Consider the following 13,815-nt stretch of genomic DNA (forward strand, 5'->3'; position numbering starts at 1 on the left):
CCCCTTTTCCTAGTTTAGCATGTTAATACAAATAGTGCTAGTTAAAATTTTTGAAAGTGATCAGGTTTGGGGAAAGACCTTTCTCACAGAATTTTTGGAAGGAAAATAGAATCGGCTTTAAATGAAGAGTTTATTTTAAGTTACAGATATTCCTAAGTTTAAGTAATTGATATATATACCAGGAAAGTAAAACAGTAGGAACTGTTAAAATTGAAACTGTAGGTAATGTTGCAAAGTATGCTGCTGCTAGGACAGTCTATGGCACTGGATTGCTCTACAGTAACATAGAGGTAGTTAACAGAGTAGAAGGCTACAGGAAGCTTTTTCAGCCATTTGCAAATCACTTGGTGTGTATGGAAATAATCTACCTTTCCAAGCTGTTACTATTCCAGTAAATTGAAAAGTCCCTGAATTCTTTGCAGCATTCAAAAACAAATCTGGTAAAACACAGACAGATGTTGGATATCATGTAGAAATTAAGATAGATATCAGTCTATTTGAATTCTGAAGCTACCCATGAGATAGTTTTGAGTAATTGCAGGAGCTTCATTGCTTGATCTGCAATTTTTTGTATCATTTACTCTTTTGATCCTTATGTCTCCTTTTCATTTGTGTTTAGCTATCCTGACTCTTCTGCGTACACAGAATTCGTTCAGTTTTACTTGTCATATAGCTAGCTGCTGTATTGGTAAATGGCCACTTGGTGTCAGCATGTGTCCTAACAAAATTTTGGTTTGTTTGGACAATTGACGCTGCATTCTTTTATGGGTAATCCTTTTTCTCATTAAAGCAGAGTGTCATTCCAAAACCAGAAATATGTATTATTAGCCTGATTTTTGCACTGTTTCCTGCAATATATTCATTAATGAAAGAATATAGATGGTAAAATAAGTCTAATTGTGAAGGCCAGGGTGTTGATTCTTGTTTCTGGGCAGTCTCAGCTTCTCAGTATATAGAACAGACGTACTTGTCATAAATTGTGGTTTCATAACAACTACTTAAAAGCCATTATCAGTTAGCATGAGACTAGAAGTTTGCCCACATAAGGATACTACCTATTAGCAGCTTAAATTGCTCTGTTAACTTCTAACTAGGGGCACAGACTGAAAAGGGTGTTTGAATCTGATGCATCTGATCTAGCCCATCAGCATTCCTCAACTGTGCCGTATGAGGCTTTGTGTAGCTTTTATTTGAAAGGTGGTAAGAAACAGATGAATGTTGTGGTGGCTTTGAAACTTAATATTAATTGACTTTTTAATTTGAAGCTGCAAGATGTGAAGTCAACAAATGTGTAAGATGGCACTGTCTCTCTCTTGTTCACTGATTTTTTGGCAGTGCTAAACCAAGTTGTTGAAAATTGTAGATCTGTGTTTTAGTGGTGTTTGGGGATGTTTTCCTAATTTTTTGAATGCAGAATGGTTTTGCAGTATGTTTTGGCTTAACAGGTTTAACAGGTTAAGCAGAAGAGCGTCTACTTTACTTTATAAAACATCTTTCTTTTTTCCCTACATGAGATATCTTTCTTTTTTGTCTGCCTTTACCTCAGGAATAAAAGATTGCTATTTAAAACTCATTGTACTTGCTGTACCTCTGGGAGAACAAAATTCAGCTTCTGAAGGAATTTGCTGTGTATGCACACTTGCAGATTACCTGTTTAAAGGATAGCACTTGTAAAAATGAATTTTCAAGTGAATCTTTATTCCTTTAAAAAAAAAAAAGCAAACCAACAAACCCACAAAAAAACCCCACCATACCAAAACCTCACAGAACTTCTGTAAATAATCCATCTCCCTCTTACTGAAAACCAGAATAAAAGAGAATAAATGCCCCATTGAGGAGCAGTAGTAATAGCTGTTTGTAAAAAGTTGTTTCGTTTGGGTGAAGGAATTTTCTTTTTTGTATCAGCTGTGTAATAGGTGAATGGTTGTGCAACTGGACAACACAAATGTCCTAGTGTTGCAATTTGGAGCATCCACATAGTCAAGTATCAGTTATAGTAGTGGCTCAACTGCCTTTTGTTGTGGTAATGGGGAGACTTCAAAGGGAAAAGTCAGGTGTTGTCCAGTGTCCATGCTAGGCATTTCTCTTTGTTCTTTGCTGTACGTATTTTTGCGGTTTTCTACTTCCGTTTTAGGAAAAAAGGTAAAATTAGAGCTAGGCAGAGTTTGTCCATATGCTATTCCAAAAACTGTTACGTATCTCTGCAGTGCTATGGCTTTCTCTGGCCTCCCAGGACTTGTTTGTCTGAGCTGCCTGTGCTGTTTGGCAGTAAAAAATTACGTTTTGTTGGTTTTTTTTTTTTTTTTTTCCAAACAGCTTTGAAATGGAGCTGCTTTCTGAATCTGAACATAATAATGAACATTGATCCCTGGCTCAGTTCAGGGAAATCAGGGAAGCATAATCTCTGCTTGATCTACCTCAAAGGAAAATACAGAACAATTCCTCGCCCGAGCTAAACTTTGTCATCATGTTTGTGATGCCCGTCTATTGTGTGTTCAGTCAAATTTCCCCCTTAAAAGAAGGCTGGATTGTACCTCTTATGTGCTATCTAGGAATGGATATTTAGATCTGAAATTATGTAGGTGTTTGTTCTGTGATGTGCTCCTGAGGCTTCTGAGAGGGAATAAAATCTAAGTGAAGTGAACAGAGAAAAACTTGGTTTGTTTGGGTTTTTGTGTTGGGTATTTTTTTGTTTGTTTTTTTTTTTTTAACTGACAAATTAAATTCTATAGTAAATTCTAACTGTAAATTCTATACTATGGCAGCTACGGGCTGCAAACATGCACCAGTGTTGATAGTCAGGATGCTCGGCTGTACCAGGCTGTTTAAAACATTTCTTCTTACGCCTAAAGCACAGCGACTGTTTTCTGTCATAATGAAATAGTTCAAAGTAAATATTTTTGTAATGCAGAAAATAAGTGTCATTTTTTTCTAATAGATGTTTTAAAAATAAGATTGTGACTTTTTCTGTCTGCAGCCCTGTTTTCTGAATAGTCTAATTTATATAACAGCAACTTCAGAGATGTAAAACAAGTATTTAAGAACATTGAAGACCAGTGTTAAGACACTGGTTCATGTCCAGTCCTGATAATGCTAAAAGCTTCTGATTTCTTCCTGGAGCTCTTAAGATGTGTTCACAGAGGCTGATTTTTGTCTAGTACAGTTAATCTCCTTTGGCTGCCCCTTTAATTCTTTAGAGAAGGGGATGTGCCTTCAGTTTCACTGGCAGTAGAAGCAACCTAGGGAGCTGACTGAATTGAAACTAGATTTTTGGGAACAGCTCTGCAGTTGAAGACATGATTAAGTAATGTTCCTTTTCTTCAGAGCATTTCACAGATTGTTTTCTCACTCTAATAAAATGGTGGTAATGCATTTAAAAAAATCTTCCAACTGCAAAGTAAATGACAACCTCTCTATACTGTGAATGTAAGGACCTGCATTTGAAAAATATTATTCTGTTTTGAAATGTTTCATGCTTCATTCTGTTATTCTGAAAGGGAGGAAAGAAAGAATGGTTGGTTGCTTTTGTGCAGGTGTAGTTCAGTTTTAAAATTAAAAATCAAGGTGGTATTTTTGTAAGATTATTGTCTTGAAGGAAGAGGACAGTTGAGATATTTTAATTGGGAGATATATTTCATGATTTCATTATTTAAAAAATCACAATTCATTACTTTGAAACTGAATACCTTAATTCATGGATGTATTTTGTTCTCAAGTCAAAATCTCTTTTCTTAAGTAAAGAAACTTTATTAGACTTTTATATATACTATTAGTTTTGTCAGGGTAGATGAGACATGTTTATACAGCTTTATTATTGGCACTTTTGTCTGTCTCATTCTAAAAACCTTCTTCTAAAACCTTCTAGGCTTTTGAGTTTGCAACAAAGCCAAATAGCTGGCATCTTCTAAAGGAGATGGAGCTCCCACATCTCTAAAGCACGCAGACTGATATTGTAATTTCACATGTGTAAATGCATTTCTGGCTTTTTGCCTTTTCAAAAACTGGAGAGATTTTTCAAGACTTTTTTGAAAGCACTGAAATTCTTGTTAAGACAACAAAGCTTCGGGGATAAGTAATATGTTCTGTTAGACTTCAAGAGATAGGGGGAAAGCAAGAAAGCTTTTTGGCTCACAAATATTCCTGCAGTAGTGTCGATGTTTAAGCCCGGCCGGCAACCCAGAACCACGCAGCTGCTCGCTCACTCCTCCCCCTTCCTCCCTCTGCTCCTGGAGGCATGGGAAGGAGAATCGAAAGAATATAACTCCCACGGGTTGAGATAAGAACAGCCCAGTAACTAAGGTATAACACAAATCACTACTGCTACCACCAATAATAATAATGATAAGGGAAATAACAAGGGAAGAGAATACAACCGCTCACCACCTGCCTACTGGCACCCAGCCCGACCTGAGCAGTGATCTAGCCCTTCCGGGTAACTGCTCCCAGTTTATATAGCGGGCATGACATGCTGTGGTATGGAATATCTCTTTGGTTAGTTTGGGTCAGGTGTCCTGTCTCTTACTTACTCCCGGCTACCCCTCCTCCCTGGCGGATCATGAGACTCAGAAAGTCCTTGGTCGGAGTAAACATTACTGAGCAGCAACTGAAAACATTGGTGTTATCAGCGTTGTTCCCAGGCCAAAAGTCAGAAACACAGCACTGCACCAGATACTAAGAAGGAGAAAAAATGACTGCTACTGCTGAACCCAGGACAACTAGTTTACCCTTTTTCCCCGAGTTATTCCAGCTTGCTTAATAGAATATTTTTCTATGTTCTTAGTTGATCACAATGCTGGTTCTATTAGATGCAGGCAGGACAAGCTAAAGTGTTTTTCAGTTCCTTTATTTTACTCCAGTTCACTTAGTCCAACTACCTGTTGTGTGTGGGTTTTTTTTCTGGGTGGTTTTATTTTTTTTTTTCTTTAATTTTTTTTTTTGTTTTGTCCTGGCTTGTGTTAAGATTCAAGCACTTCTGTTTGGGAAGGAAAGAAAGGGGAAGAGCAGAAAGGGGAAGGGCTCTGAAGTCTTAGGGGTCTTCTGGATTATTTTGGGTTGCTTCTGTATGTAAAAAGTGCATAGGGACTCAATATCTCAGAGTAGATGAGATTTGTATGTATCAAGGACTGCATTTGTGTGTGTTTGCATGAGCACTATCTGTTCTTGCTATTGTATATCTTAATGGCTTTTACTACATTGCAGGCTGAGTATGTCCAGCTTGTCACAGAGCTTAGAATGACAAGAGCCATTCAGCCTCAGATAAATGCTTTTTTACAAGGCTTCCATATGTTCATTCCACCGTCTTTGATCCAGCTTTTTGATGAATATGAACTGGTAAGCAGAAATGCCTATACTTTTTAAAAACACTTTGTTCAGCATACTTCATCGGTAGTGCAGTGATGTAGAAATAGAACTCAGTACCCAGAAAATAAACATTTTCTTTCACTTCCATTTTGCATCCTGGACATGTTGTCAGTGAGGATCTCAATATGTGTATTCCTTCATATCCTAACTACTTAGAATGACCATCTTCTTGGAATGTGATAACTTCATTTGCCAGTGATAAATGCCTTATAGTTTCATGATGGAATCAGGATGTTGTGGCCTTTAAGCCTTTTCATATTTTCTTTGAGGAAGACAGAAGTCCTTTTAAAGTAAGGAGTTGTCTGTTGTTTTTGCTTTTTCTGAGTCGCAGAATCAAGTTCCAGAAGTTTTTTTGGTGGTTTGATCTGTAACCAACAGATCTCAAGTTTTGCCTCAAGTCATACCAAAACTCAGCACTTTTATCTTCTAGGTTCTTGGCAATAACTTTTCACTCTTGATACTGTGTACTTAAGTGAAACAGATTGTGTAAAGTTGCTTGTGTTGAAGAATCTTCCTGTATTAAAATTCAGTCAAAAAATTAGGTTCCATAAGATTGTAACTAAACAAAGAAAGCACTGTAATTTTTATATGACTTAAAGCATTACTTCTTAAAATAGCATAAACACTTGAAATTAATGGTTAGTCAGGAAGACTAATGGCAGTCTGTGTGCTTCTTCTGAAGGAGCTTTTGCTGTCTGGTATGCCAGAAATTGATGTGAATGATTGGTTAAAAAATACAGAATACACCAGTGGCTATGAGAGAGGAGACCAAGTTATTCAGGTAAAATTATTTTCTTGACTAGTGTAGACTTTTGCATTTTAACCTGAAAAATGGTGCTGCTGCTGTTGTCATATTCTATATGTCTTTGTGGAAGCTTATTATGGCTGAAATTTGTGGGGGTTTTTTATATTTCTATGTTAAATGACTTTCATATGGAAGTTTCCACCATTTAAGTAACAAATGCATAATGGTAAAACAATGAATGGAATATTTATCTTTTCAAGTACTACAAGTATTGAATGGAAAATAAAAACTAACTTATTTTTCATTTAGTGGTTCTGGGATGTTGTGGAAGAGCTTACTCAGGAAGAGAGAGTGTTACTGTTACAGTTCGTTACTGGCAGGTGAGAAACTCTTAAGTAACAACAAATATATTGTCTGGATGCACAGTAATAAGTCAAGAGACTTCAGATTACTACTCAAGATCACTTAACTAGAAACTGTTTTGCATACTTCATGTTTTATGTCTTGATCCAAGTAGACAAAGTGTGTGTTAAACTTTAGCTGCCTGTACTGCCAGCAAAATGATTGATAATGTATTTATTATACCTGACTAATTTGCAAGAGGCCTTTAGTTGCTGTCCCAGGTAATTTTTAAGAAGGCAGTATGAATTTAACTGCACTTTATATTCTTCTCCCTGTTGCATATTTATGTGGCTCTTGGCTTCTCCAGTAATTTATATAGGCTTTAATATACGAGATAACTAGGGATCACTTCAATAAGTGTAAACAGAACAAAGCTGAGTTGTATTCAACATTAGTGTAGTGTGTCAAGATCAAGTGAAGATGTAACTTTATGCTAGACTATGTTTGCTTTATATAAGGTTTCTGTCCTAAACTCTAGTTGTTTTTCAGGGTGTCGTAGTTTAAACCAATCCACACAGGTTGTCCACTCACCCCCCCCCGACCCTCCCCACTCCCGGAGGGATGGGGAGGAAAATCAGGAGAATGTAACTCCCACGGGTTGAGATAAGAACAGCCCAGTAACTAAGGTATAACACAAATCACTGCTGCTACCACAAATGATAGTATTGATAAGAGAAAATAACAAGAGAATACGATACCACCGCCGAATGAGTTCGACCCCCCCGAAGAGCGAGAGCCTGCCCCTTCCGGGTAACTTCCAGTTCCCCCTCCGGGCATGACGTGCTATGGTATGGAATACCTCTTTGGCTAGCTTGGGTCAGGCGTCCCGTCCCTGTTTCCTCCTGGCCTCCCTCGTCCCCAGCAGAGCATGGGACTCACAGAGTCCTTGGCCAGAATAAACATTACTTAGCAACAATTAAAACCAATCGGTGTTATCAGCTCTCTGCCCAGGCTGGAAGTCAAAACACAGAGCTTGCACCAGTTACTAAGAAGGAGCAAAACGGCTCCTGGTAAACCCAGGACACAGGGAAACCCACTTTTATTTCTTGTATGGTTTGGGGGGCAGTAGGGAAAGGTCTTGAGCAATAAATGCCCCTGTGGGCTGGGTGAGTTGCTGAGTTTGTGTATACAGACATGTTGCAAAATGGATGCATTGATACATGTGGCACCCAAACTATGGAGTCTGCTGAAATCTTGTTCTAGTGGCAGTTAGAGATTGCACAATCTTCTTAATTCGATATACCCTTCTATTCATAGTCATAGGGTAGTTGACCTTTAGTTTGTACATTTTGTGGTAAAGCAGTGGTAAAATACAAATAAAGATCATCAGACTCCGTGTTTTACACCAAGGAATTTCACAGTCACGGATGTATCATCAGATGACATGGTCTTCAAATTCTATTAGTTTCACTTGATTTAGTATGAATTTCATTGGTTTTAGGAATCACAGATAATTTAAGAAACTATCTCTTTGTACATCAATCTTTTCTTTTTGTCATCTTCAGAAATGATTTCTGCAGTTGTAAGTGCACATCTGTTGCATACCAGCAGCTGGTCTTTCATTTTTAGTGGACTAGTCCATTTCTAAATCCACATGGCAAGTAAGGGTTTTTAAGATGTAAGGTCATGTTTCAAATGCTTCTTAAAACATTCCAAATGATACTGAAGTGGCATTCACTATTTTCATGGCATTTGGGATAATCTACTGATTCTAAGGCACACTTTCTGTCAAGTAAGCAATTACGTTGTCTGATTAATACGTGCATGTGCACCATTCATTTTGGTTATAAATTACATACTGGCTTGTTCTTACCCATTTCTTGTTAGTAAGAAAGACATTTTTGGTATGTCTTGTTAGAACTATGGTCTGCAATTTAAAATGAAATTGTTCATTTATTTTGTTTTGTATCAGCTAGGAACCCTGTGTGCTTTTTCTTCAGTAATTGAAGTTACGGAAGGCATGTTTTTCCATAAAAAATTAACTTTTGTAAGTTACCTCTAGGGGTATGCAGCTGGCATTTTTTCACATAAATCCCAAAACAGTCCTAGTTTCTGGGCATGGAAGATTTAGATGCCGAGTTGCCTGTGAGCTAAGGTACCAGTTAGTCTGGTCAGCATGGTTTAAGCACAGCTGGCAACTAAGTAAGTACCACGCAGCTGCTCCCTCACTCCCCACCTCCCAGATGAAACTGGGACACTATATAGGCCAGTATCTTCAGTGAAAATTATACTAAAATTCTTCGCGATTCCAAAATATGATCTTTTTCTGGTGTCACATTTCCTTAGTAAAGAGTTTGTTTCTGTGTACCTGTTGGCAGGCTGCATTCAAAATTTTCATTAGTGGTGGTTTTTTTTTTTTTTTTCCAATTTCCTTTTAATCTCTTCTGTGTATTCACTTTTTTTTTTTGTGTATATGGAGGGGTATTAGTCTTTCTTTCCAGTCAAAGCCTATGGAATTTATTTAGTGGATTAAATAAAGCAGTTCTATTTGTGATTGTCTTTAGTGCTTCTCTGACATGTATTTCATAAACTTCGTCTTCTTCCCCCATTCTTACACCTTTTTTCTCTTCAGTGCAATGAAGTCTTGCTATTATAGTTTCAGAGGCGGTACTATTGCATTCATCATTAGTACCAGTTTTGAGACATCTTTTAACAGTAATTTCCATGAGCAATGTTTGAATAGCAAATTTTGTGTGTTAAGAGGTCTTGGCACACTCAAGTAAAAAGCCTAAATATTCTTGTGCCTCATGCTGGGGATCTGAAAGTTTACTTACGCATCACCTACTTTTTCTTTGCTGGCAGCTCTTGCAGTGGTATTTCCAATTCCACATGCTTTTATATTTTTCTCCACTCTTGTTCTATTTGGCATTTTTAATAGTATTTGGTTAAATTATTTTTAATTATCAATTGGCAACTTTTAGTCAGGTTTTTGGTTACTAGTTGGAGGGAAGTGTAGACAGCTTATCATGATAAATTCTACTTTATTTGTATTCTGTAGGTATCAGGATTGCTATCAACTTCTGAAGGGACTGTGGTTATGTTAAGTAATAAGCTATATGCTCTGTTAAGGGAAATTCAATATATTTGATAAATGTGATAGATGTATATGAGTACTTTTAAAAGTAAAAAAAAAAAAACCATAAGGAAACTGACTTAAAGTATCTCCTCTATGCTGTTATAATTTATGTGAAATCTCTAAGTGGAAAAATAAGTAGAAAAGACAAGATTCATATGTAAACTTAAACATCTTAAGTGTTGAAGTTTTCAAAGTTACGAAATTGTATTGTTGTTCTTGCTGAAGGCTATTTACACACACAGTGGGACAGGTAAGATTTTGTGATCTTATTTGCACATACTTGGAAGCCTGACTTTACTATATTGGCAGTTTTTTGCATGTGAAGAAAAGTCATTCATTCTTGGAGGCATAAATTGGTAACCAACTGTTACTTTTAAATGTTCAAAGCCCTCATCATACTGTTTGATTCTGACCTGCTGTAGGAAATTTTCAAGTTAGGTCTGTGTTCTGTTGCTGATTTGAATGTGAAATTCTCTTGGTTCCTTGGAGGAACAAAAAAAAAAAAAAGCCAAAACCACTGCAGGGGAGGCAGCACTGTGTTAGAAATACGAACCAAAACCATGGTATCAAAGAGTACTGCTGTAAAATTTTTACAGCTGTTCTGAACTGTGTCTGTGAGCGCAATTCCATTTGTGTGTCAGAAATATTATACTGCAGATAATCAGTGCTTCCCTCCATAGAGGTTGCCTTACATACCAGTGCTAGAATTATATGCCCGACATTGCTGCCATTAAGCTAGGTGATTCAGACTTATGTGTTAGCTATTGTACTATGCTATAGCTAGCTCTTAAAGGTATGTTATGTGTTAACTATTGTACTATGCTATAACTAGCTCTTAAAGGTATGTTTAAAAAGTATTACTGTGAGCTGTGTCCTAGCTCCTTAACATTTGGCAGTAGCAATCCCTACTCTTGCATTTTTGCCAAGTAGTTTTACTAGGAGTGGAAACATTACTTCATTCTTTTCCATTCTTGCTCCTGGTTTCTACAGTCAGTATGATTCTGTGAATATGGGAGCATTGTTTTTAATGTAAGTACTTATAATGCAAAATCCTACAGCTGTTACATTAATGGAAGTTTTATTTCGTTGGGTTTTTTTATTTTTTTTTCTTGCTAGCTATGAAATCGCAAAATAGTTGAGAAGGGATCTTTGGAGATTGACTTGTCCAACCCCATGTTTAGAGCAGGGTTAGCTAGAGCCAGATGCCTGTGGTCTTGTCCAGACAGGTTTTGAGTGACTCCTCAGCTGCTCTGGGCAACTTGTCCCAGTGTTTGGCCACCTCACAGTAAAAGTGTTTTTTCTCATGTTTAAATGGAAATTTCCTGGATTTCAACTTGTGCCTGTTGCCTCCTGTCAGTGCGTACCACTGGGTGCTCCATCTTACTTATTCCTCCCTTCAGGTATTCATATACATTGATCAGATTCCCCTGAGCCTTCTCCAGAATGAACAGCTTATTCTACGCCTGTATCAGGTGCTCCAGTCCTTTACCATCTTTGTGGCCATTTGCTCAACTTGCTGTAATATGTCCCTGTCCCTCATGTAGTGGGGAGCTTGTTGCCAGACTCCAGATGTTTCTCCCTGAGTGCAGGAAAAGGATCACTTCCCTCTACCTGCTTGTGATTTTCTGATGCAGGCCAAGAGCCTGCTGGCCTTGTATATAAGGATGCGTTGCTGCCTCACATTCAACTTCTTTAGTTCTTGTACCCTTATCTTTTCATTGTATTTTTTAGATTTTAGAATTGTTTTTGTGTGTGTGCTAACAACATGTTACCATGTAATGCATACCAGCTTAAGTTGATACAAAAATTTCTTTTTGTTATATCTGTCTCTTAGTTTAAAATTATAGGGAGGCACTCCAGGGCTATTGTCTACTTACACCTTGAATAATCTTTGAATAATATAGTGGTTAAAGGAAAAGAATTTTGAGTAATCTGATCAACTGAGAATTCATTCCTGAAAATGCCAGTGTTTTGTTGTTTTTTGTTTTTTTAGTGTGCTCTGGTTTTGCTGTAGGTTGTCACTGTGGGATAGTGTGATTGATGTAATGGTTTTATTAGTTACTTGAAACAACTGGTCTGAGTAGTAAATGAAAAGACATGTTCTGGATACTTCAGTCAGTTGTCCCATGGATAGCAATTGGAGAATAAACTTCTTTATGATGTAATATTTCTTAAACTGTAAATATAAATAATCATAGATGTTGGCCTAAACTGAGATAATGTTCTGTTATAAAAACAGGTTATAGAAATGAATACTCCTGTAAATAGAATTCTCTTAAATGTCATTCAGACGATTTGACGCCTGATGTAAGCAGACAAATGCATTGTAATTAAAAGCATTTAGACTGTGAGAATTTTGATATGGGTAAGAAAGGGGAAACCTTGATAAAAGTATTAGTAGCTGTCTAATTCCTAGCAGGAAGAGGTATCTGAAGTGTAAAGACTACAGGTTTTTTGGCTTGTAAAATTCTTGTAATGGTCTAATTTCTGTGAATTTTCTCAGTTCCAGGGTGCCTCATGGTGGTTTTGCCCATATAATGGGTGGGAGCGGTTTGCAAAATTTTACAATTGCTGCTGTGCCGTATACTGCAAATCTTTTACCAACATCAAGCACATGGTACGTTAATTAGTCATGTTGAAACATCTTAAAAATGGGCCTTTTTCATGCAGGTCACAGTCAAAAATACCATTCTTTTGACTATTTTAATTAGAACCCCCCTACACAAATTTAGGTGGTTTGTGCAGTATTCACTATCCGATGCGAAAGGGGTGGGTTTTAACCCAGATGATGGATGTTATGTTTGCTCATTGTTTACTATTTTATTTTGCTTAACTAAAGGCAGTGGGATTAATAGTGGAATATTCAAGTTAAATCATTGTATTAAAATTGACTAAAGTAAAAAAAAATAATTGTTTCCTGCAATGTATTTGAACGCTCGGTGGTACTATAATGCTCAGTGATACTGTAACGCTCAGTGGTACTGTAATGCAGAACAGCTTTTTTTGCTTCCTTAAATGTGACATCAGGGTTTTCAGTCAGGAATCTTTACTGTTGGGTTTCTTGCTGAACTGTGACATGACATTTACTTTCTTTTCTTTTTTTTCTCTTTTCAGTATCAACATGCTCAAGTTACCTGAATACCCAAGTAAAGAAATACTTAAGGACAGGCTTCTTGTGGCATTGCACTGTGGAAGCTATGGTTACACAATGGCATAATGAAGTCTGGAGAACTCATTTGGCTACTGATGTGCAATTTCAGGTGGCAGGAGTAATTTTGGAAACTGTTGATAGAAAAGCAGCTTAGATGCTGCAGCGCATTGGCAGGGCTGGGCCTCAAAATTCCTATAGGATCATCAGCTTTTCCTCCACTATGTGTTGTCAAAAGTAACTTTGATACCTTCACAACAGACTGCTCAGCATGCTGTACCTTCATTTTAAAAAAATTACAGATGTGTATGAAAGTCAGTTTACATGCTTTTCAGTATTACTTCAGTCTGAATCAGAAAGTTTATCAGATCTCTTTCCACAGTTTGCTTTTGATTTTTCAACTATATGGTTGAATGACATTTGCATTTCAGTTCCTTTGCACTCAGATGGCATACTGCTAATGGACAGACTTGTACTTTATGCCTTGTTGCATGTCAAAGTGCCATTTATTTTTGCAGAGAACACTATAGAGGGTTCAATTGAGATATTGTACAGTAAGACAGAGCTGATGTATTTTCCATTTCTTTGCATAGTAACAAAATTTTATAACTTTTTAGTATTTTAATGTATATAGTATGTAAAGACTAGGCTTACCACTGGAAAAAATAACAGAAGAAGTTAATACCTAATTTATATTAGAATTTACACTATATTCTACTAAATATTTAAAGTATTAGTGACTTTATAGTCAACTTGCAGTTTAGAATTTGTAAATATTATTTAAAATCTATATTCATTGTTTGAATGTCTTTACTCTTTCCTTTACATAATTATATGTTCAAAAGGTATTATTAAATTTTAATATTTTAACCTAAATCTGAATGCGACAAGTTTGTGTCTTTGTGGATGGTTTATTCTTTTTTCCCCATGGGTTTTATTTCTCATACTATAATTTAAATTGTTATGGAGGCAGCATTTGAGAAGGTATTGTCAAAGTGTGTGGGTGGACATAAGCAAATATACAAGGAAGGAATTTGGGCATATTGAGGTTAATTCACAAGACTATAATAATGAGAATCTCAT

The 13,815-nt window shown here is 36.7% G+C and overlaps 1 protein-coding gene across 3 annotated transcripts in view; it reads left to right on the top strand.

Moving 5' to 3' along the window:
• Nucleotides 1-13,536, top strand: part of HACE1 (HECT domain and ankyrin repeat containing E3 ubiquitin protein ligase 1) — a 52,430-nt gene extending 38,894 nt beyond the window's left edge. Inside the window, exons 20-24 of one of the 3 annotated variants that reach the window (XM_065681151.1) lie at nucleotides 5,200-5,331; nucleotides 6,044-6,142; nucleotides 6,416-6,486; nucleotides 12,088-12,201; nucleotides 12,699-13,536. In XM_065681151.1, the coding sequence (XP_065537223.1) occupies nucleotides 5,200-5,331; nucleotides 6,044-6,142; nucleotides 6,416-6,486; nucleotides 12,088-12,201; nucleotides 12,699-12,801 (519 nt within the window). In that variant the 3' untranslated portion in view covers nucleotides 12,802-13,536. The remainder of the gene's footprint in view (nucleotides 1-5,199; nucleotides 5,332-6,043; nucleotides 6,143-6,415; nucleotides 6,487-12,087; nucleotides 12,202-12,698) is intronic. The other 2 variants (XM_065681152.1, XM_065681153.1) reach the window with 2 other exon arrangements.
• The last annotated feature ends 279 nt before the right edge of the window (nucleotides 13,537-13,815 follow it).

This window comes from Lathamus discolor, chromosome 5 (assembly GCF_037157495.1).
Source record: "Lathamus discolor isolate bLatDis1 chromosome 5, bLatDis1.hap1, whole genome shotgun sequence".
In the NCBI taxonomy this organism is placed as follows: domain Eukaryota; kingdom Metazoa; phylum Chordata; class Aves; order Psittaciformes; family Psittacidae; genus Lathamus; species Lathamus discolor.